Below are 23,062 nucleotides of genomic sequence, written 5' to 3'. Positions count from 1 at the left end.
GAGCATAACGGTCTGACACCATAGTCCTTAATTCATCAATGTCCTTTCGTAACTGACAAACGTCCAAGAGCTTCTTCGAAAGGCTTTCTGCGCTGTGGTACTTTTCCTTCTCTTCAGGTGAACAGCTCAGTGATTGGATTCCCAGCAGGAAGGAAAGATCTGGCTCCCTGAGCCACTCACCCTGAGCTCTCTGGGTCAGAATACTGCACAGTGCTTTCAAGTCAGACAAGCAATGGGACATTTCCTTGAACGACTGGTCTGCTACAGGCATCTTCTCCGATACTGGCTGCCTGGACTGTTCCACCTGCCGCATCTGCTCTTTCAGAGTGGCATTCTCTTCAATCAGTCTTTGGTTGTGGGAGAAAGCTTCATTTAACTGCTCTAGTTCCCTTTCTTCTTCTTCCAGTTCTTTTGTCACCTGCTCAGCTACCAGATTGTCTTGCAAAAGGTCCTCTTGCATAGACTGCATGACTAAAGTCAGTGCAGCTATGTGATTTTGCTGATTCTCTATGACCTTACTGGCTATCTCATTCTTCTTTTTGAGATATTCATTCTCACTCAGAAGCTCGTTTTTGTCCAACAGGGGAAGGCGAATATCATCTTCCAGGCATTCTTCCACTCTCTGTTGTAAACCCCGCACCACTGTGACCAGCTCTTTTTCTTTTTCCTTCTGACGCACGAGTTGCAATTCTCTCTCTCTGCACTGTGACTGGACCTCTAGGAGCTTTGTTTCTAACTCAGTCACAGTTTCATGAAGTTGCTTGTTCTTCTCTTCTAAAATCTGTAGCTGTTTAGTCTGCCCTTGTATATCATACAGCGTTCGTAGCTCAGTCAGATATTTCAATAAGGTTTCAATTTGTCTTTGTTTTTCTTTGCTTTGCTCAGACATCTTCAGGCATTGCTTTTTCAGGCTATTAATATATCGGTCTCTACTTTTAAGTTTCTTCTCCATCTTCTTCTCTTCACTAGATTTGTTTGAAATCAGTTTTATAAGTTCATTGAGTTGTAATTCCTTATTTTCAGCTGCTGCAAACTGTCCCAGAGTTGCATATCTCTGTCCAAAAGCTTCACAGCTGGCTGCCATAGGTTTGATATCTTTTTCACCATTACCATGCCGCTCCAAAATCGATCGCGAACATGCTCCGTCTCTGCCATCTTCTGGAACAATGTGATTGTCCAGCTCATCGTCGGAAGGCACAGATTCCTTCTGTGTAATTTAAAAGAGATACGTGAGCATTGGCACTGGCTCCTTCTCAACCCATTGCCACGCACAAAGCTCCCTCTTTGAAAACATGCATAAAATGTTAGAGGTGAGGGATAGCAGAGAAGGGAGAAACACCGAGAGCATCTTTGGCATTTCTGTTGAGTAGGGCTTTTGAAAGGGGCTTAAGTACACCAGCCCAAGATGCACAGGGGCACCTGTTTCTCTAAATTGTGGGTCCTATGGGCAATCATTTGACACGGATGGGATCTGCAAGAGAGCTGAGTGGTGGAAAGGCATTTCTTCTCGCAGCAGAAGCCACCTAGGTTTTCGGAGGACTCTAAGTGGCAGGAGGCTTAGCTGCATCAGTGCTCTACTAGAAATCAAGCTCAAAGGGCAGCTGCTAGGAGAGCCAAGTCATTGGATTGTCCTAACATTGTCTCAGTCCTAATTGAACAGCTTGTCTGCAGCACTGGTGCGCCAAAGTCCCCGTGAGAAGGTGTGGCAGAAGCAGCAGAGGAAAAGGAGTCCAGAAGCAAGTCAGCCCAGTGGGGCTCCACTGCCTCCTTCAGAGAAGGGCAAGAGTGACTGGAAAGCTGGCTGGTGGAAAAGGGGCTGGGGGGTGTTGCTCAACAGGTGCTGAATATGAGTGGGAAGGGTTGCCAGGCAGCCAAGAAGGCGAATTGCATCGTGGCTTCCAGCAAGAGCAGTTTGGCCGGCAGGACTAGGAAAGTGATTGCCCCTTTCGACTTGGCACTGCTGAGACCGTTCCTCCAATAGCCGGTGTAATTTTGTGCCGTAACTACAGATTTTATCATCCTACCTCAACATCCTTGGCAATGTCCTCGTCATTGTCGTCATTTTCAAAGTCTGACATGGGAAAGACATCTGCAAAGGAGGCAAAAAGCACAAAGGAGCTGTGGGTGCTTTTTCACGCTGCTTTCCCCCATCTCCTTTACTACAGATAATCTTGCAGATTTGACCTGTTTAGTTCATTAGGAAATTATCATTGCAATCCTTCTCCAAAATGGAACATGAGCATGCTCCGTCTCTCTCTGCTGGTGGAATAATGTCATTGTCCAGCCCATCGTCGGAAGACACAGAATATTTCTGTGCCTCCTACAGGCCACTCCAATCTGTCCCCATAGCCTCCTCCATGGTCAAGTGTCCTACCTTCTTTCATCGATATAGGTTCACCCTTGGGAAAGGCTGCAGCCGCCTCCATTTTTTCCTGGCCTTTTGTGCTCCACGCAGAACAACCTTCTGTCTTGTCATCTTCTGCATCATCCTTCTGATGGTCAGTAACACTATACACAGAAAGGAAGGGAATGCGTTCTGTAAAAATACACACACACTTGCATACACTTTCTGCTGGAATTCAACGGCCGTTTCTTTGCCATTCTACCTACATTCATAGACCTCTGAGAAAGGGTAACTCACACACAACTTACTGCACGACTGTAGTAGTGGAGACTGAATCACTGACTACAGGCACGTTCACGCTACTGCCACCTATTCTTGTCCCTGGAGTAACTTGTCCCTGCTGGCTACAGTCGCATCTGATAAATCCCCTCTCCCCTTCGAGGGTCGGGGAGGATAATGAGCCCACTGGAATACCGACATCTAGCTACAAGGCTTGTACCTCATCAGGATGCTGCAGTAATGCTGCAACAACTCTTCACATCATGCTCGGCTAACATCTCCTCACACCCAGTCCTGATCTTGAAGGGATTCAGGTGTTCCCACGGATAGTCTCAGGAGCCGGTTTTTTAAAGAGCTCCTAAGTGGAGTAGCAAGGGACCAAGAAAGACGGGGGTTGCATTCCAAGCACTGCACTGCTTAACTACTTCCCATAGGCATTCTCTTCTAACACCCGTGGCAGAGGGTCTCTTGGTGCTCCAGAGAGAGACTGCTCTCAGATTTGCTTCATAAGCAGAACTAAAACCAAAACAAAACCCCCAAACAAACAAGGAAAGAAAACATTAAAAACGTGCTCCAGGTCAAGTCTGCTCCGCTAAATGGTGTGTTAACACCATACTGATACTTTGCCAGAAGCCTGGAGGCAGGGAATGAACATCTTGTTTTGCTAGAGCAAATCCTTAAGCTTGCTGTCTTCCTAAAGGGACTTTTACTACAGGCACCTTTTCCTCCTGCTTCCCATCAATCCAGGCTGAGAGAGGGGCAGGGGAAGAAGAACTGAAGTCGAGATCTAGTGCCATGAAGTGTCAGGCAGCGGTTTGTAGCAGGACAAGGCATGCTCAGCTCCTAGGCATAATGCAGTTCATTCACCCACCGCTAGGCTCCCTGCTCAAAGAGACTCCTGTGCCCAGGCACGGGTCTCTGCCTCCAGCAGGGCTGCCCAGCCACCAAGCACAGCAAAAGAGACTGTGTCTCGGAAGCCAGGAGTCTCTGGACGCTACCTACATCTATGGAGACTGGAAAGTCTGTATAGAACTCTGGTTTTAACCCTGATCAGTCCCACATCGGACGTGTCCCAGAGACAGAGGGAATTAGGGATTTCTAAACAGCAACGGCACGGCTGTGTGGTGTCTTCCTGGAAGCACATGCCTTGCTCAAGCCAGGTGTTCAGTCAGACAAGAGGAAAGGAGCCATCTCTGCTTGGACGAAGGCCTGCTGAGCTCCACACAAGGTTTCTCACAGGCACCAGTCTAGCAGAGCGGAGCAGGGAAGGGCACGGCAGTGTAGGGCAGAGTGGAGCATCCACCGGCTCCTGTCCCAGCTTGGGCAGTCCTCCTCCCTCTTCCAGCCAAGGGGCTGGAGACTTAGCAACAGGCATTGCCTGATCCTTACTGTTTCTTTGCAGGCTGTCTCTTGATGTGAGGCCTCTTCCACCGCTGGTGCTTATGCGGCTTGGCCAGGTGACCACTGATGGCTACGCTGTGCAGTCCATCCTGGCCCTTCTCCTGGGGCTCGTTGGGCTCGTCGGGCTCGTCGGGCTCATCAGCCTCATCAACACCGGCCGCAGAAGCGCTGCGGCATGACAGTCGCTCCCATGCCCGCCTCAGGTGCTTGGTGAGGCGCTGCATGGTACAATGGGGATGGGGGTGGAGAGAGCATAGGGAGCGGGAGGTTGTGAGGGGAGGGTGAGAAGAACCAAGAACTGAGTCTCGTCGCTGCCAGGCAGAGAAGTGCTGCCAGTCTAGGCACAGCCCAGACCGCACTGAGGGCTGCTGCCTGCGGGGTGTCTGGACAGGGGTGGGGAGTTTACTGTGGTGTCACAAAGAGGGGTAGGGCTGGGGGTGGGGTTTGTTGGGGCGTGTCATGTCAGGGCTGGGGGTGGGGGGGCAGCAGGGGGAGGGTCAGGGTGATGGAGGCGGTGGAAGGCATAGGATCACAAGATTGAAGAACCATAGACTCATAAAATGTTTTCGTTGGGAACATCATCCATTTCCAATGCTCCTGCCAAGGGCAGGGACACCTTCCCCTAGATCAGGTTGCTCAAAGCCTACTCCAACCTGGTCTACCCTCATAGAATTTTCTTGTGTTAATTGAACATGATACTAAAGCATTGCATAAAAAGGGATGAAGCAGGCTAGCACTCGAGATGACTGATTTTCATCGTTGCCCTTTCAAATTACATTCCAAAACTCAGGAAAAATTTTCTGGATTTCAAATGTTCTGTCACTTATTTTCCACAGTATCTGACACAGAATCCTCTGGTGTGGCAACCTTGACCGCCTCACTCATTTCTAGTTAGGATTTCTAGTGTATCCAGCCAGTAAGATGGATGCCTAATCTATCAAATAATGCCCCAACCCAATTTTGACCAATTTCTTCTTTCTCTTTTTCAGCTTCTTCTTCTATTTTTCCCAATTGCGAGATATCATATTCCACATCGGCTGTGACATTAGGTATATGCACACAGCAGTGATCAGTTCGATCTTTGAGATATCCACAGACACCATGTTCTTTTAACAAGAGCATGTCTAATGCCATTCTGTTCTGCAAAGTTATTTTCGTTGTCGCCTGTAGTTGCAAGTTTAAATCTCAAAATCCCTTCTTTGTTATTTTTGCCAATCTTTCAGTTTGTCCAATTAGTTTGTAAATCATTTCTCTATTACGATACGTCGCTATTTGGGCAAAAGGGATTCTAATGCCCATCCCACTTTAACTCCTGTCTCAGGCTCCTGCCAAGTGTCATCTATGTCTTTAATATCATTTTCTATGTCTCTTTTAGCACGAATTTGTAAAGTTTCCAATTTACCTCTGAAGGGGAATCGCTTCCAAATTGGGCACAGGGTAGGCAACCCCAGAGTTATTTCTTTAACTGGACCCTCCATTGATAAATGTGTAGTCCAAGTTCCATCATTAGATGCCCAAACAAAATTACCCATACTGCGTACTGTCGAATATTTACAGTCTATTTCATTAACTGGTACTTGTATTACCTTTCCCCCGACCTTAAATCCCTGACAGGCACACCCTACTATTAGAGCCATTTTAACTGGAGGTATGGTGATCTCTTCAGGGTCTAGGTCACAATCTAAAATTTTAGAACAATTCTACCATGGAACGCTATCAATAGGATCTCTACTGATCCGGCCATTTACTGGTAATTTGTCACTACTTTGTTTTCCTGTCCATTTAAAATATTAAGATGTTTCTCCTCTGTATTGGAATTTTTGTAAAATACTTGTTGACCAAACTGTGTCCCAATTTTGTTCTGTATCATTTCTTTTCTGGCACACCCATTCCATTGTATTTCTTTCCCTCACTATTTCTTTTATTTCATCATATGAACACCATCCTACATCTTTAAATCGTCCGATACGTGTGAACTTATAGTTTGGTAATTTTTCACAATCGCTTCGACTTCCTGCAGTTCTCCACTCCCTTCTTATACTTATTTTCTGTTTTTCCTGTATGGGTGTTATTATTTGTTTACATTCGGTTTTATTTTCTTTTACCTCTGGGAGTGGGAAAGTCAATATTCCCCAGCTTATCGGTTCTCCAGCCGTTTTTGGTAAAGGCAAGCATGCTGTAATCTTACTTGTATTTTGCATTCTAGCAAAATCCTTGATTAACCCAATCATCAAATTTTTTTCAGTATCTTTCTTTTGAACATAAATCTCCTGGTGTGCCTGGGTCAGTTCTATGGCTCGTTTCACTCTGGCTTCAGTAATATTGATTTCGCTATATCCAAAGGTAGTAGCATTTTGATACTGGCATCTGTAAGTTCCCAAGTCGGATCTTTTTATCCCTTTAATAATCTGGATTAACATTCCTCCCAGTCTCAATTCTATTGAGTGTCTTTTATCACTTAGAACTGCTTTTCCTTCCTTTATCCATCCAAATTCCTCAGGCTGGGGGTCCTCTAGGAGGCAGTAAATAAGTGCCTCACTACCCAGAGGAGCCGGATAATGTGTATGCCCTGCTTTTATTCCATGGTCTTGAAGGGGATTTATTATCAGTGTTCTTTTTCCATAGTCTATATTACTTCCTGCTCCCACAAAACACCTATATTTTCCTTGGTCAGTCAAAGTTAAATTCGTCAGCTCCAGTTTTGTTTCACCTCGTATGGGATTTCGCGGATAAAACTTGTTCGATACTTTCCCTTTAAGTTTCTATGTCCCTCGTAGTTCTTGTTTGTAACCATCTAACCCCAAATCTTTGCTATCATAGATTGTTTCAGGTGCTCCACAAGTTCCAGACACCTTTTCCCAAAAAATCTGCATTAATTTCCTTTTCATTGGGACATCACTTTGAAACCTGCAAGACAGAATGGCATTTTGTCCAATGGTATACTTGCTTGTTTCTCTCTTACATGAAATTTCTAGAGATGTGACACCTATTATAGGTATCAAGGACCAAACTATAATCAAAGTCCCGTACTCGAAGTACGACATTTTACTTGCTTTTCAGCTTTAGTCTCGTTGGTCCGACTACTTCGACTCTCCAGTCCTTGGGTGCCTTCTTCACTCGTGTGTAGTGGATCCAAGAGTCTATTCCTTTTACCTTTACCACAGTGAAAGTTGTTAGCAGCACCAGGTACGGTCCATTCCACCGTTCCTTCAGTGGCTCTTCACTCCAGTCGCGGACGTAGACCTGGTCTCCCGGTTCAATTTCGTGTACTGAATTCTCTAATGACACCGGACGGTTCCAGATCAAGGCCCTTCGTAGCTGTGTCAAAGTTCTACCAAGAGATAACATATAGTTGTACACATCTTGGTGTCCTTTAATATGCATGTTTGGGTTTGGTTGTGGCGACTCATATGGTTTCCCAAAGAGGATTTCATAAGGACTCAGTCCCATCCCACTCCTAGGCTTTATCCTTATTCTTAGAAGGGCTATTGGTAATGCCTGGGGCCATTGAATTTTAGCTTCTTGGCATATTTTACTGACCTGTCTTTTTATCGTCTGATTCATCTTTTCTACTTGTCCACTAGATTGTGGTCTCCATGGGGTATGGAGACTCCAGGAAATTCCCAATGCCTTACTTACTTCTTGTACAATTGTGGCTACAAAGTGTGATCTCCTATCAGACGATAGACCTAAGGGAACCCCAAACCTAGGGATAGTTTCCCTCAACAACCATTTCACTGTTTCTTTGGCTTGATTGGTGCGACAGGGAAAGGCTTCTGGCCATCCAGAAAAAGTGTCGACCCCGACTAACAAATATTTGTACCCTTGAGCTTTAGGTAATTCTACAAAGTCTATTTGCCAATAATCTCCTGGTTCCATGCCTACTCTGATATGTCCCATTTCTACTCTCCTCCTAACCACAGGATTATTCCTCAAGCAAAGTTCACATTTTGAATTTACAGATTTTGCCATTGTTAACATCTGTGCCGAAATTATGTTTCGTTTCAGATAAGTCACTAATGCTTCTGCTCCCCAATGGCACTTTTGATGTTCTGCCTGTAGAATTGCCCGCATAATGACAGGAGGTACAATTATTTGTCCAGTTGTAGTTACGTACCATCCTTCAGAATTTAGGTTTGCTTTCATTAAATTGGCCAATTTCTTGTCCTCTTCCGAGTATTTCGGTTTCTGTGTCAGGTAATCTTGTAAAAGGCTTACCTTGGTAGGTATCAAGGCCATCATCGTCTGTACCTGTCGTGCTATCCGCCGAGCCGTTCGATCTGCTAATGTGTTTCCTTCGGCCACCTTAGAGTCTCCTCCTTGATGTGCCTTGCAATGCATGATCGCTACCTGCTCTGGTAATTGCACAGCAGATATCAAGTTTAAAATTTCTTTTTGGTATTTTATATTGGTTCCCTGCGAGGATAATAATCCTCGTTCTTTCCATAAAGTTCCGTGTACATGAACTACTCCAAAGGCATATTTTGAATCTGTTCATATGTTTACTCGTTTATCTTTGCTTAATTCTAATGCCTTTGTGAGGGCTATTATTTCTGCCCGTTGTGCTGAGGTCCCCACCGGTAGGGCCTGTGCTTCTATTACCATGCTCTGTGTGGTCACGGCATATCCTGCATACCGCGTCCCACTCTCCACGAAGCTACTCCCGTCTGTGAAGAGCTCTTGATCAGGCTGTTCGATTGGAGTATCTTTCAAGTCCGGTCTCGTTGCATATGTGTGTTCTATGACTTCTATGCAATCATGTTCCAAAGGACCATCCTCTGTTGCTGCACCTAAAAAGGCTGCTGGGTTTAACAAGTTAGTTGTTTTCAAACTTACATCATCCTGTTCAGTGAGTATGGCTTGGAACTTCATCATTCGGCTAGGGGAAAGCCAATGCCCCCCTTTTTGTTCTAAGACTGTTAACACCATGTGAGGTATATAAACTTCAATGTTTTTTCCTAGAGTCAATTTTCTGGCTTCTTGTATCAGAATTACAGTTGCTGCTACGGCTCTCAGGCAGGATGGCCAACCTGCACTAACGGGGTCCAACTGTTTAGAGAAGTATTCCACTGGTCGTTTCCAGCTTCCTAATTTCTGTGTTAAGACACCCAGTGCTAATCGTTGTCTTTCGTGAACGAACAACTGGAAAGTCTTTGTTAAATCCGGTAAGTCCAATGCTGGTGCCTTAGTCAAGGCCTCTTTTAGTTTCTTAAAGGCCTCCTTTTGAGGTCCCTCCCAAATGAGTTTAGGCAATTTTTGTGCCTCATACAGAGGTTTTGCTATAAGTCCATAGTCCATTATCCACAGCCTACACCACCCTGCCATTCCCAAGAATGTCCTCAGTTCATGCAAGTTCCGGGGTTCTGGAATCGCACAAATTGCTCTAACACGATCCGTTCCTAACCTTCGTTGTCCCTGTGTTATCTCACATCCAAGATACAATACAGTTGTGCATGCAATTTGAGCTTTTTCTCTTGAAACCTTGTATCCATTTAGGCCCAGTTGGTTTAAAATCTCAATAGTCGCTTGTGTGCATAATGATTCTTGTTCTGTTGCAAGGAATATGTCATCTACATATTGTAACAAAAGATACTGTGTTCTTGGTACCTGAATTTTTCCTTGCGTAGTCCAGATCTCCAATTTTTCGCCAGTTGGTTTCCAAAAAGAGTTGGGCTATTCTTGAATCCTTGTGGGAGCCTCGTCCACGTGAGTTGCGTTTTTCGTCCATTATATGGGTTTTCCCACTCAAAAGCAAAAAGTTTCCTACTATCTTTGTCAAGGGGAATGCAGAAGAAGGCATCTTTTAAATCAATTACTGTAAACCATTTATATTTTTCTTTCACAGATGTCAACAATGTATATGGGTTAGCTACGACTGGATGTATATCTTTCGTAATATTGTTGATGGCCCTCAGATCTTGTACTAACCTATACTCCCCATTTGGTTTCTTTACTGGAAAGATCGGAGTATTATATTCTGACTTACATTCCTCCAATATTCCAAATTTTAAAAATTTTTCAATGATTTCTACTATTCCGTATCGGGCTTCCATTTTATGGGATGCTGTTTTATTTGTACTGGCCTTGCTCCCTCTTTTAACTCCACTATTACCGGTTGAGCAGTTTTTGATTTTCCTGGTATACTTGTTTCCAAACTGTAGGGATTACTGCCTCTTTTACCTTCTTGGGTATCTGAGGTTTGGGATTTTCCTTTACTACTGAAATCTTTCCTACGTTCGATTCTGGGACTTGCATAATCAATTCTCCATTTTCAAAGCTGATTTTTTGCATTTAGTTTAGATAACAAGTCCCGTCCCAGAAGAGGAACCGGGCAGTCGGGTACATATAAGAATTCATGTGTTAATTCCTTTCCCCCAAATCGTAACTCTAAGGGTCGCATGAATGGCCGTATTTCCTCTTTCCCTGTGGCCCCCACTATTGTAGTAGTTTTGTTTCCTATTTTTCCATACAAATCATTTAAAACTGAATATGTTGCGCCAGTATCCACCAAAAATTGCACCTCTTCCCCTCCTAATTTTATTTTCACTAGGGGTTCACTGCTTTCTAAATCTAGTCAGCTTTGGTTTCCATAATTTCCCAGAACCATCTCCTTTTCTGTAGAATCCATCAAAGTGTCCAATAACACCTGAATATCATCCCAATCAGGATTCTGAGTCTTTAGAATCATTTTTATTACCCTTGCTACCTTGTCTGGGTTTTCTCGATAAACTCTAGCAGACTGTTTCCAAAGCATCAAATCTCCTGGCATAAAAGGCACCTTAACATATACCGGACCCTCTGCTCCGACCCCCTGACGCAGTGGTGCTAGTAATGCCTTAGATGGCTGACGTCCAGCCTCCCTCCCCTGGATTTCTCTTTGCCGCGTTCGATGAGAGATCGGTGTACCTGAATAAACCTGTTCCTCCTCATACTTGCATTTTCTATCCCCCCCCTTTCTGTCCCTCCCCTCATTACCCGATCCCCCCTCCCTGGGGTCTGGGGCTGAGGGGGTTATCAATAAATCAAAATCATCATCTTGCTGATGTCGTGAAGCATTTTCTACTGCTAAACATTTTATGCACTTTTTAACAATTTTTAACAATTTTTTAACAATTTGTGACTGAATGAGGGTTTGATGGTGGCTGGGGATACGATACTGTTTGTGAAAATACATTGAAAAGCATAAACAGGAGTGATATGCAGGTAAGAAATATGGGGTTACAATCAAAGTGTAGAGAGATAAGTAGCTTGATGTTAAGATGTATATTCTCAGAGCACGTAACACAAATGTCTCACCTCGATGGTGTCCTGAGGGCAGGGGGAGATGGGATGCAACCTGTCAGCGACTCAAATGTTTTGATGACATTTCCCCCCTGCAACCTTCCCATTTGTTTACATTTTTATAATAAACTTCACCATTTGGACAGACTTTTCTAAGGAGCTTGAGTGAAGTCATCACATCAAACTCTGCTGACTGGTGGAGAAAAAATTTCTTGCTTCACTTGCCAAAACCTGATGGTGCATGGCCAGTAGGAGTGGTTATGGGAGCGGTTTGCCTCAGAGGTGGGGAGGAGGCGGGTAGTCCTAGATGTGGAAGCGTGTTTTAGTATGATAATGATATTACAACGATGTTGTAAGGAGTACAGGTCAGCCGAAGGGCAGAATTGTCAGAGTACTCTAATAAGTCGCACTTTTATTTCAATGTGATTTTTATATAAAAAACCTCATTCTCGGCAGAACCTGAGAAGGCTGTTGCCCCCTTTGAGCCTGGACGTGCTGGACAGAGTGTGCAGTTGCTTTGTCTGTTGCATGTAGCCCAAGGAAGACGACAGTTCTGGCTCAGATGAGGTCAGACTGGGGGAAAGGGCACATTAAAGCAGGCAGGATACCTAGAAGCCAAATCAAACCGGGCAGCAGTGTGAAATTTCTCAATGACTACAGATGTTTGTGCCTTGAAAGCACAGCATAATCAAGGGGCCTCCTCTCTTCCATCTACGCCCTGCTGAAAGCAGGGTCATACAAGGCAGGTGGCACAGGACCATGTCCGGTTTGGAGCATCTCTGGGCATGGAGGCTCCACAACCTCTCAGTGGCACAAAGAAACCACGAGCAAGCTGAGCTGAGGCGCAAGCCTCCAGACCCTGCCTGAGCTCTGTCACGGTGTCCCTGTCTCCAGCTGTGTCTCAGCTGAGCCTCTGCCTGGCCACAGACCTCGCTGCTCCAGCCCCCGGCTGCCTTTCCGGCCTGCCCTTGGCCTCCCCGTGGCCCTGCCTGGCCATGGCTGGGCTGTGTCTGACCCTGCTGCCACCACCGGGCCTGAACCCCAGCCCGGCCTGGCCTGGTCCTGGCGCGCCCTCAGAGCTGCGGCCTCACCAGGCACTTCTTCAACCCTCTGGGCTCTCGGCTGCCCCAGCTGCCCGCCCTGGCACCGCCTGCTTCTCTTGCTCACATCGGGCGAGGCTGGGCCCTGCCCTGCTGGCCATGGGGATCTCGTTGGCTCCCAGTCCGCGAGGGAGCAGTGCCCGTGCTGCTCCCTGACATCGCTCTCTCACCACCCTCAGAAGAGAAAAAGTTCTTCTTAGGTTGAGGTGGGATTCCCCCTCTTCCAGCTTGTGCCGCTTCTTCACATCTTTCCCCTCAGCAGGCTACAAATCCATCAGATCCCCGTGAGATCTGCAAAGCTTCCATGGCTACCAGAAGCCCAGCCACCATCTTTTGCCTAGACTCCCTGGAGGACTGAGGATTGCTCTTTAGAGCTCTTTTTTCTGCATTTTAAGGCAAAAGAACTCCTGGTAACTGATTGTTAGCAGTAGGTCTGTGCTAGTCCTTGACCTGGAGCACAATCCCATCTCAAGCCTCCCCAGAGGAGGGAGGTGGGATCAGATCATTGGCCAGCCTGTCCTCAGAAGCCACAGAATTAGTCTGTGTAGTATAAGAGAGGTACTTGAGAAGTGACACCGACTCTTTCTTTACCTGTTGCCATGCAAAAAACCCACTATTTTTTCCTGCCATGCTAAAAATCATATCGGTTGAGACAAAGCAAAAAAAAGGGTAAACACCTCCAGCAAAAGACATGGTGCATGGTGTAGAGAACAACTGTTTGGAGGAGGAGCGTAGGAACTGGGCTTGTTTAAAGTAGAAAACAGGAAGCTGAGGGGAAACCTTACTGCTGCCTAGAGCTACCTGAAAGTAGATTGGGTCGAGGTGAAAGTGGCTGTCCTTTTCCAAGCGGAAAGTCATAGGAGAGTAGGGAATGGCCTTAAGTGGTGCCTGGGGAGGACTAGATAGGAGATTAAGAAAGGCTCTTCACTGAAAGGGCTATCAAGCACTAGCACAGGCTTCCCAAGGAAGTGCTTGTGTTAGCAGAATGACAAACACATAACCACACTAGGAGGTTATATGTGGTGCTTTATTTCGAGGCCCCGGGAACCAGGGGTACGCACCCAGATCTGGTTCCAAAGACCGTCACATCGCGTCCGCTTTTTATTCTCTAAAAGTTTCGCAATCTATTGTATATTCAACAGGTTACTTCATTATCTAATACATATGCATAGGTAGGTTACTTCATCGCCTTATTGCGACATCAGCCTCTATTGCGCCTGCGTAGCCCCCTCTGGTGGTCGTCCTGATGAAGTAAGTAGTCTTCCTCAGATGAAGTAAGTAGTCTTCCTCGCATTGTCTTTATTACATCTTGTTCTTTTGGCAAACTCGTCGGTTTTTCTTGGCTGGACCCGCACTTATCTCCACTTGACCGCTCAGGTATATCTTTCTTGCCTCCTGAAACCTATTCTTCTGTCTTTCACAAGATTTATGATGGTCTTTTGGCTGTTGCAGGTGTATGTTCTACTTGGGTAGGGTAGCTAGTACATACTTTTCCTAAGCACACCTGGATCCTATTTGTTACATGAGGTCCTTTGAGCAAGTACCTCGGGTCTGTTGCTAGGATACGTTAAGAATCAACAGAATCATGAAATTTTACATTCAGTCTTGGTTCCTGATTAGTCGATGATCAGTGTTTTATCCTACTTTAAGTGTAACTTTCCTAGCATTTGCGTTGCCATCATTGGAGGTATTCAGAAAATTGTAGATGTGGCACTTACGGACGTGGTTTATGAGGTGAACTTGGAAGTGTTAAGATTCCCGTTGGAATCAAGGATCTTCAGGCTCTTTCCTGAACAAAATGATTCTATGATTCTACCTTAGAAGACCGAGAGTAGCAGCAGCATGGCTGTTTTGATGCTTTGATTCCAGAAACTAGGTAAAATAATAAAATGAGCCCTAATGAAGGAAAGAGAGCATCCAACTAATCATTCTTCACAGCTTGTTCCTACATTCAGTAGTTTGGAGAAAAGATTTCTTATAGTTTGTACCACTCCATTCAATGATGACTGTCCCCTGCTCACCAGATTCCCAAGATTAAATCTTCACAATCTGCAGGGACTTGCATGTGCCGTGCTATTTACAGTCTTCCAATATGGCTCCTAAATAAAAAGGCAAAGACTTGTGACACAGCAGCATTTAATAAATGTTTTTATTGAACGGTGCAATTGTCCCCCATGCCCTGAGCATAACGGTCTGACATCATAGTCCTTAATTCATCAATGTCCTTTCGTAACTGACAAACGTCCAAGAGCTTCTTCGAAAGGCTTTCTGCGCTGTGGTACTTTTCCTTCTCTTCAGGTGAACAGCTCAGTGATTGGATTCCCAGCAGGAAGGAAAGATCTGGCTCCTCACCCTGAGCTCTCTGAGTCAGAATACTGCACAGTGCTTTCAAGTCAGACCAGCAATGGGACATTTCCTTGAACAACTGGTCTGCTACAGGCATCTTCTCCGATACTGGCTGCCTGGACTGTTCCACCTGCCGCATCTGCTCTTTCAGAGTGGCATTCTCTTCAATCAGTCTTTGGTTGTGGGAGAAAGCTTCATTTAACTGCTCTAGTTCCCTTTCTTCTTCTTCCAGTTCTTTTGTCATCTGCTCAGCTACCAGATTGTCTTGCAAAAGGTTCTCTTGCATAGACTGCATGACTAAATTCAGTGCAGCTATCTGATTTTGCTGATTCTCTATGACCTTACTGGCTATCTCATTCTTCTTTTTGAGATATTCATTCTCACTCAGAAGCTCGTTTTTGTCCAACAGGGGAAGGCGAATATCATCTTCCAGGCATTCTTCCACTCTCTGTTGTAAACCCCGCACCACTGTGAACAGCTCTTTTTCTTTTTCCTTCTGACGCACGAGTTGCAATTCTCTCTCTCTGCACTGTGACTGGACCTCTAGGAGCTTTGTTTCTAACTCAGTCATAGTTTCATGAAGTTGCTTGTTCTTCTCTTCTAAAATCTGTAGCTGTTTAGTCTGCCCTTGTATATCATACAGCGTTCGTAGCTCAGTCAGATATTTCAATAAGGTTTCAATTTGTCTTTGTTTTTCTTTGCTTTGCTCAGACATCTTCAGGCATTGCTTTTTCAGGCTATTAATATATCGGTCTCTACTTTTAAGTTTCTTCTCCATCTTCTTCTCTTCACTAGATTTGTTTGAAATCAGTTTTATAAGTTCATTGAGTTGTAATTCCTTATTTTCAGCTGCTGCAAACTGTCCCAGAGTTGCATATCTCTGTCCAAAAGCTTCACAGCTGGCTGCCATAGGTTTGCTATCTTTTTCACCATTACCATGCCGCTCCAAAATCGATCGCGAACATGCTCCGTCTCTGCCATCTTCTGGAACAATGTGATTGTCCAGCTCATCGTCGGAAGGCACAGATTCCTTCTGTGTAATTTAAAAGAGATACGTGAGCATTGGCACTGGCTCCTTCTCAACCCATTGCCACGCACAAAGCTCCCTCTTTGAAAACATGCATAAAATGTTAGAGGTGAGGGATAGCAGAGAAGGGAGAAACACCGAGAGCATCTTTGGCATTTCTGTTGAGTAGGGCTTTTGAAAGGGGCTTAAGTACACCAGCCCAAGATGCACAGGGGCACCTGTTTCTCTAAATTGTGGGTCCTATGGGCAATCATTTGACACGGATGGGATCTGCAAGAGAGCTGAGTGGTGGAAAGGCATTTCTTCTCGCAGCAGAAGCCACCTAGGTTTTCGGAGGACTCTAAGTGGCAGGAGGCTTAGCTGCATCAGTGCTCTACTAGAAATCAAGCTCAAAGGGCAGCTGCTAGGAGAGCCAAGTCATTGGATTGTCCTAACATTGTCTCAGTCCTAATTGAACAGCTTGTCTGCAGCACTGGTGCGCCAAAGTCCCCGTGAGAAGGTGTGGCAGAAGCAGCAGAGGAAAAGGAGTCCAGAAGCAAGTCAGCCCAGTGGGGCTCCACTGCCTCCTTCAGAGAAGGGCAAGAGTGACTGGAAAGCTGGCTGGTGGAAAAGGGGCTGGGGGGTGTTGCTCAACAGGTGCTGAATATGAGTGGGAAGGGTTGCCAGGCAGCCAAGAAGGCGAATTGCATCGTGGCTTCCAGCAAGAGCAGTTTGGCCGGCAGGACTAGGAAAGTGATTGCCCCTTTCGACTTGGCACTGCTGAGACCGTTCCTCCAATAGCCGGTGTAATTTTGTGCCGTAACTACAGATTTTATCATCCTACCTCAACATCCTTGGCAATGTCCTCGTCATTGTCGTCATTTTCAAAGTCTGACATGGGAAAGACATCTGCAAAGGAGGCAAAAAGCACAAAGGAGCTGTGGGTGCTTTTTCACGCTGCTTTCCCCCATCTCCTTTACTACAGATAATCTTGCAGATTTGACCTGTTTAGTTCATTAGGAAATTATCATTGCAATCCTTCTCCAAAATGGAACATGAGCATGCTCCGTCTCTCTCTGCTGGTGGAATAATGTCATTGTCCAGCCCATCGTCGGAAGACACAGAATATTTCTGTGCCTCCTACAGGCCACTCCAATCTGTCCCCATAGCCTCCTCCATGGTCAAGTGTCCTACCTTCTTTCATCGATATAGGTTCACCCTTGGGAAAGGCTGCAGCCGCCTCCATTTTTTCCTGGCCTTTTGTGCTCCACGCAGAACAACCTTCTGTCTTGTCATCTTCTGCATCATCCTTCTGATGGTCAGTAACACTATACACAGAAAGGAAGGGAATGCGTTCTGTAAAAATACACACACACTTGCATACACTTTCTGCTGGAATTCAACGGCCGTTTCTTTGCCATTCTACCTACATTCATAGACCTCTGAGAAAGGGTAACTCACACACAACTTACTGCACGACTGTAGTAGTGGAGACTGAATCACTGACTACAGGCACGTTCACGCTACTGCCACCTATTCTTGTCCCTGGAGTAACTTGTCCCTGCTGGCTACAGTCGCATCTGATAAATCCCCTCTCCCCTTCGAGGGTCGGGGAGGATAATGAGCCCACTGGAATACCGACATCTAGCTACAAGGCTTGTACCTCATCAGGATGCTGCAGTAATGCTGCAACAACTCTTCACATCATGCTCGGCTAACATCTCCTCACACCCAGTCCTGATCTTGAAGGGATTCAGGTGTTCCCACGGATAGTCTCAGGAGCCGGTTTTTTAAAGAGCTCCTAAGTGGAGTAGCAAGGGACCAAGAAAGACGGGGGTTGCATTCCAAGCACTGCACTGCTTAACTACTTCCCATAGGCATTCTCTTCTAACACCCGTGGCAGAGGGTCTCTTGGTGCTCCAGAGAGAGACTGCTCTCAGATTTGCTTCATAAGCAGAACTAAAACCAAAACAAAACCCCCAAACAAACAAGGAAAGAAAACATTAAAAACGTGCTCCAGGTCAAGTCTGCTCCGCTAAATGGTGTGTTAACACCATACTGATACTTTGCCAGAAGCCTGGAGGCAGGGAATGAACATCTTGTTTTGCTAGAGCAAATCCTTAAGCTTGCTGTCTTCCTAAAGGGACTTTTACTACAGGCACCTTTTCCTCCTGCTTCCCATCAATCCAGGCTGAGAGAGGGGCAGGGGAAGAAGAACTGAAGTCGAGATCTAGTGCCATGAAGTGTCAGGCAGCGGTTTGTAGCAGGACAAGGCATGCTCAGCTCCTAGGCATAATGCAGTTCATTCACCCACCGCTAGGCTCCCTGCTCAAAGAGACTCCTGTGCCCAGGCACGGGTCTCTGCCTCCAGCAGGGCTGCCCAGCCACCAAGCACAGCAAAAGAGACTGTGTCTCGGAAGCCAGGAGTCTCTGGACGCTACCTACATCTATGGAGACTGGAAAGTCTGTATAGAACTCTGGTTTTAACCCTGATCAGTCCCACATCGGACGTGTCCCAGAGACAGAGGGAATTAGGGATTTCTAAACAGCAACGGCACGGCTGTGTGGTGTCTTCCTGGAAGCACATGCCTTGCTCAAGCCAGGTGTTCAGTCAGACAAGAGGAAAGGAGCCATCTCTGCTTGGACGAAGGCCTGCTGAGCTCCACACAAGGTTTCTCACAGGCACCAGTCTAGCAGAGCGGAGCAGGGAAGGGCACGGCAGTGTAGGGCAGAGTGGAGCATCCACCGGCTCCTGTCCCAGCTTGGGCAGTCCTCCTCCCTCTTCCAGTCAAGGGGCTGGAGACTTAGCAACAGGCATTGCCTGAGCCTTACTGTTTCTTTGCAGGCTGTCTCTTGATGTGAGGCCTCTTCCACCGCTGGTGCTTATGCGGCTTGGCCAGGTGACCACTGATGGCTACGCTGTGCAGTCCATCCTGGCCCTTCTCCTGGGGCTCGTTGGGCTCGTCGGGCTCGTCGGGCTCATCAGCCTCATCAACACCGGCCGCAGAAGCGCTGCGGCATGACAGTCGCTCCCATGCCCGCCTCAGGTGCTTGGTGAGGCGCTGCATGGTACAATGGGGATGGGGGTGGAGAGAGCGTAGGGAGCGGGAGGTTGTGAGGGGAGGGTGAGAAGAACCAAGAACTGAGTCTCGTCGCTGCCAGGCAGAGAAGTGCTGCCAGTCTAGGCACAGCCCCGACCGCACTGAGGGCTGCTGCCTGCGGGGTGTCTGGACAGGGGTGGGGAGTTTACTGTGGTGTCACAAAGAGGGGTAGGGCTGGGGGTGGGGTTTGTTGGGGCGTGTCATGTCAGGGCTGGGGGTGGGGGGGCAGCAGGGGGAGGGTCAGGGTGATGGAGGCGGTGGAAGGCATAGGATCACAAGATTGAAGAACCATAGACTCATAAAATGTTTTCGTTGGGAACATCATCCATTTCCAACGCTCCTGCCAAGGGCAGGGACACCTTCCCCTAGATCAGGTTGCTCAAAGCCTACTCCAACCTGGTCTACCCTCATAGAATTTTCTTGTGTTAATTGAACATGATACTAAAGCATTGCATAAAAAGGGATGAAGCAGGCTAGCACTCGAGATGACTGATTTTCATCGTTGCCCTTTCAAATTACATTCCAAAACTCAGGAAAAATTTTCTGGATTTCAAATGTTCTGTCACTTATTTTCCACAGTATCTGACACAGAATCCTCTGGTGTGGCAACCTTGACCGCCTCACTCATTTCTAGTTAGGATTTCTAGTGTATCCAGCCAGTAAGATGGATGCCTAATCTATCAAATAATGCCCCAACCCAATTTTGACCAATTTCTTCTTTCTCTTTTTCAGCTTCTTCTTCTATTTTTCCCAATTGCGAGATATCATATTCCACATCGGCTGTGACATTAGGTATATGCACACAGCAGTGATCAGTTCGATCTTTGAGATATCCACAGACACCATGTTCTTTTAACAAGAGCATGTCTAATGCCATTCTGTTCTGCAAAGTTATTTTCGTTGTCGCCTGTAGTTGCAAGTTTAAATCTCAAAATCCCTTCTTTGTTATTTTTGCCAATCTTTCAGTTTGTCCAATTAGTTTGTAAATCATTTCTCTATTACGATACGTCGCTATTTGGGCAAAAGGGATTCTAATGCCCATCCCACTTTAACTCCTGTCTCAGGCTCCTGCCAAGTGTCATCTATGTCTTTAATATCATTTTCTATGTCTCTTTTAGCACGAATTTGTAAAGTTTCCAATTTACCTCTGAAGGGGAATCGCTTCCAAATTGGGCACAGGGTAGGCAACCCCAGAGTTATTTCTTTAACTGGACCCTCCATTGATAAATGTGTAGTCCAAGTTCCATCATTAGATGCCCAAACAAAATTACCCATACTGCGTACTGTCGAATATTTACAGTCTATTTCATTAACTGGTACTTGTATTACCTTTCCCCCGACCTTAAATCCCTGACAGGCACACCCTACTATTAGAGCCATTTTAACTGGAGGTATGGTGATCTCTTCAGGGTCTAGGTCACAATCTAAAATTTTAGAACAATTCTACCATGGAACGCTATCAATAGGATCTCTACTGATCCGGCCATTTACTGGTAGTTTGTCACTACTTTGTTTTCCTGTCCATTTAAAATATTAAGATGTTTCTCCTCTGTATTGGAATTTTTGTAAAATACTTGTTGACCAAACTGTGTCCCAATTTTGTTCTGTATCATTTCTTTTCTGGCACACCCATTCCATTGTATTTCTTTCCCTCACTATTTCTTTTATTTCATCATATGAACACCATCCTACATCTTTAAATCGTCCGATACGTGTGAACTTATAGTTTGGTAATTTTTCACAATCGCTTCGACTTCCTGCAGTTCTCCACTCCCTTCTTATACTTATTTTCTGTTTTTCCTGTATGGGTGTTATTATTTGTTTACATTCGGTTTTATTTTCTTTTACCTCTGGGAGTGGGAAAGTCAATATTCCCCAGCTTATCGGTTCTCCAGCCGTTTTTGGTAAAGGCAAGCATGCTGTAATCTTACTTGTATTTTGCATTCTAGCAAAATCCTTGATTAACCCAATCATCAAATTTTTTTCAGTATCTTTCTTTTGAACATAAATCTCCTGGTGTGCCTGGGTCAGTTCTATGGCTCGTTTCACTCTGGCTTCAGTAATATTGATTTCGCTATATCCAAAGGTAGTAGCATTTTGATACTGGCATCTGTAAGTTCCCAAGTCGGATCTTTTTATCCCTTTAATAATCTGGATTAACATTCCTCCCAGTCTCAATTCTATTGAGTGTCTTTTATCACTTAGAACTGCTTTTCCTTCCTTTATCCATCCAAATTCCTCAGGCTGGGGGTCCTCTAGGAGGCAGTAAATAAGTGCCTCACTACCCAGAGGAGCCGGATAATGTGTATGCCCTGCTTTTATTCCATGGTCTTGAAGGGGATTTATTATCAGTGTTCTTTTTCCATAGTCTATATTACTTCCTGCTCCCACAAAACACCTATATTTTCCTTGGTCAGTCAAAGTTAAATTCGTCAGCTCCAGTTTTGTTTCACCTCGTATGGGATTTCGCGGATAAAACTTGTTCGATACTTTCCCTTTAAGTTTCTATGTCCCTCGTAGTTCTTGTTTGTAACCATCTAACCCCAAATCTTTGCTATCATAGATTGTTTCAGGTGCTCCACAAGTTCCAGACACCTTTTCCCAAAAAATCTGCATTAATTTCCTTTTCATTGGGACATCACTTTGAAACCTGCAAGACAGAATGGCATTTTGTCCAATGGTATACTTGCTTGTTTCTCTCTTACATGAAATTTCTAGAGATGTGACACCTATTATAGGTATCAAGGACCAAACTATAATCAAAGTCCCGTACTCGAAGTACGACATTTTACTTGCTTTTCAGCTTTAGTCTCGTTGGTCCGACTACTTCGACTCTCCAGTCCTTGGGTGCCTTCTTCACTCGTGTGTAGTGGATCCAAGAGTCTATTCCTTTTACCTTTACCGCAGTGAAAGTTGTTAGCAGCACCAGGTACGGTCCATTCCACCGTTCCTTCAGTGGCTCTTCACTCCAGTCGCGGACGTAGACCTGGTCTCCCGGTTCAATTTCGTGTACTGAATTCTCTAATGACACCGGACGGTTCCAGATCAAGGCCCTTCGTAGCTGTGTCAAAGTTCTACCAAGAGATAACATATAGTTGTACACATCTTGGTGTCCTTTAATATGCATGTTTGGGTTTGGTTGTGGCGACTCATATGGTTTCCCAAAGAGGATTTCATAAGGACTCAGTCCCATCCCACTCCTAGGCTTTATCCTTATTCTTAGAAGGGCTATTGGTAATGCCTGGGGCCATTGAATTTTAGCTTCTTGGCATATTTTACTGACCTGTCTTTTTATCGTCTGATTCATCTTTTCTACTTGTCCACTAGATTGTGGTCTCCATGGGGTATGGAGACTCCAGGAAATTCCCAATGCCTTACTTACTTCTTGTACAATTGTGGCTACAAAGTGTGATCTCCTATCAGACGATAGACCTAAGGGAACCCCAAACCTAGGGATAGTTTCCCTCAACAACCATTTCACTGTTTCTTTGGCTTGATTGGTGCGACAGGGAAAGGCTTCTGGCCATCCAGAAAAAGTGTCGACCCCGACTAACAAATATTTGTACCCTTGAGCTTTAGGTAATTCTACAAAGTCTATTTGCCAATAATCTCCTGGTTCCATGCCTACTCTGATATGTCCCATTTCTACTCTCCTCCTAACCACAGGATTATTCCTCAAGCAAAGTTCACATTTTGAATTTACAGATTTTGCCATTGTTAACATCTGTGCCGAAATTATGTTTCGTTTCAGATAAGTCACTAATGCTTCTGCTCCCCAATGGCACTTTTGATGTTCTGCCTGTAGAATTGCCCGCATAATGACAGGAGGTACAATTATTTGTCCAGTTGTAGTTACGTACCATCCTTCAGAATTTAGGTTTGCTTTCATTAAATTGGCCAATTTCTTGTCCTCTTCCGAGTATTTCGGTTTCTGTGTCAGGTAATCTTGTAAAAGGCTTACCTTGGTAGGTATCAAGGCCATCATCGTCTGTACCTGTCGTGCTATCCGCCGAGCCGTTCGATCTGCTAATGTGTTTCCTTCGGCCACCTTAGAGTCTCCTCCTTGATGTGCCTTGCAATGCATGATCGCTACCTGCTCTGGTAATTGCACAGCAGATATCAAGTTTAAAATTTCTTTTTGGTATTTTATATTGGTTCCCTGCGAGGATAATAATCCTCGTTCTTTCCATAAAGTTCCGTGTAC

The 23,062-nt window shown here is 45.4% G+C and overlaps 1 protein-coding gene across 1 annotated transcript; it reads right to left on the bottom strand.

Annotated features, from left to right (window-relative positions):
* Window positions 1–14,552: 14,552 nt before the first annotated feature.
* LOC138725135 (centrosomal protein of 85 kDa-like) lies at window positions 14,553–18,825 on the bottom strand. The gene is made up of 4 exons (XM_069866148.1): window positions 18,590–18,825; window positions 16,952–17,085; window positions 16,602–16,666; window positions 14,553–15,784 (listed from the first exon to the last, which is right to left on the bottom strand). Exons 1-4 carry the CDS (start codon window positions 18,823–18,825, stop codon window positions 14,555–14,557), a joined length of 1,665 nt encoding a protein of 554 aa, XP_069722249.1. The 3' UTR covers window positions 14,553–14,554.
* Window positions 18,826–23,062: the final 4,237 nt, after the last annotated feature.

The sequence above is a fragment of the Phaenicophaeus curvirostris genome, chromosome 1, assembly GCF_032191515.1.
Source record: "Phaenicophaeus curvirostris isolate KB17595 chromosome 1, BPBGC_Pcur_1.0, whole genome shotgun sequence".
Lineage (NCBI taxonomy): Eukaryota > Metazoa > Chordata > Aves > Cuculiformes > Cuculidae > Phaenicophaeus > Phaenicophaeus curvirostris.
The sequence above is the reverse complement of the archived record's forward strand: the minus strand, read 5'-3'. Positions and strand labels throughout refer to the sequence as shown.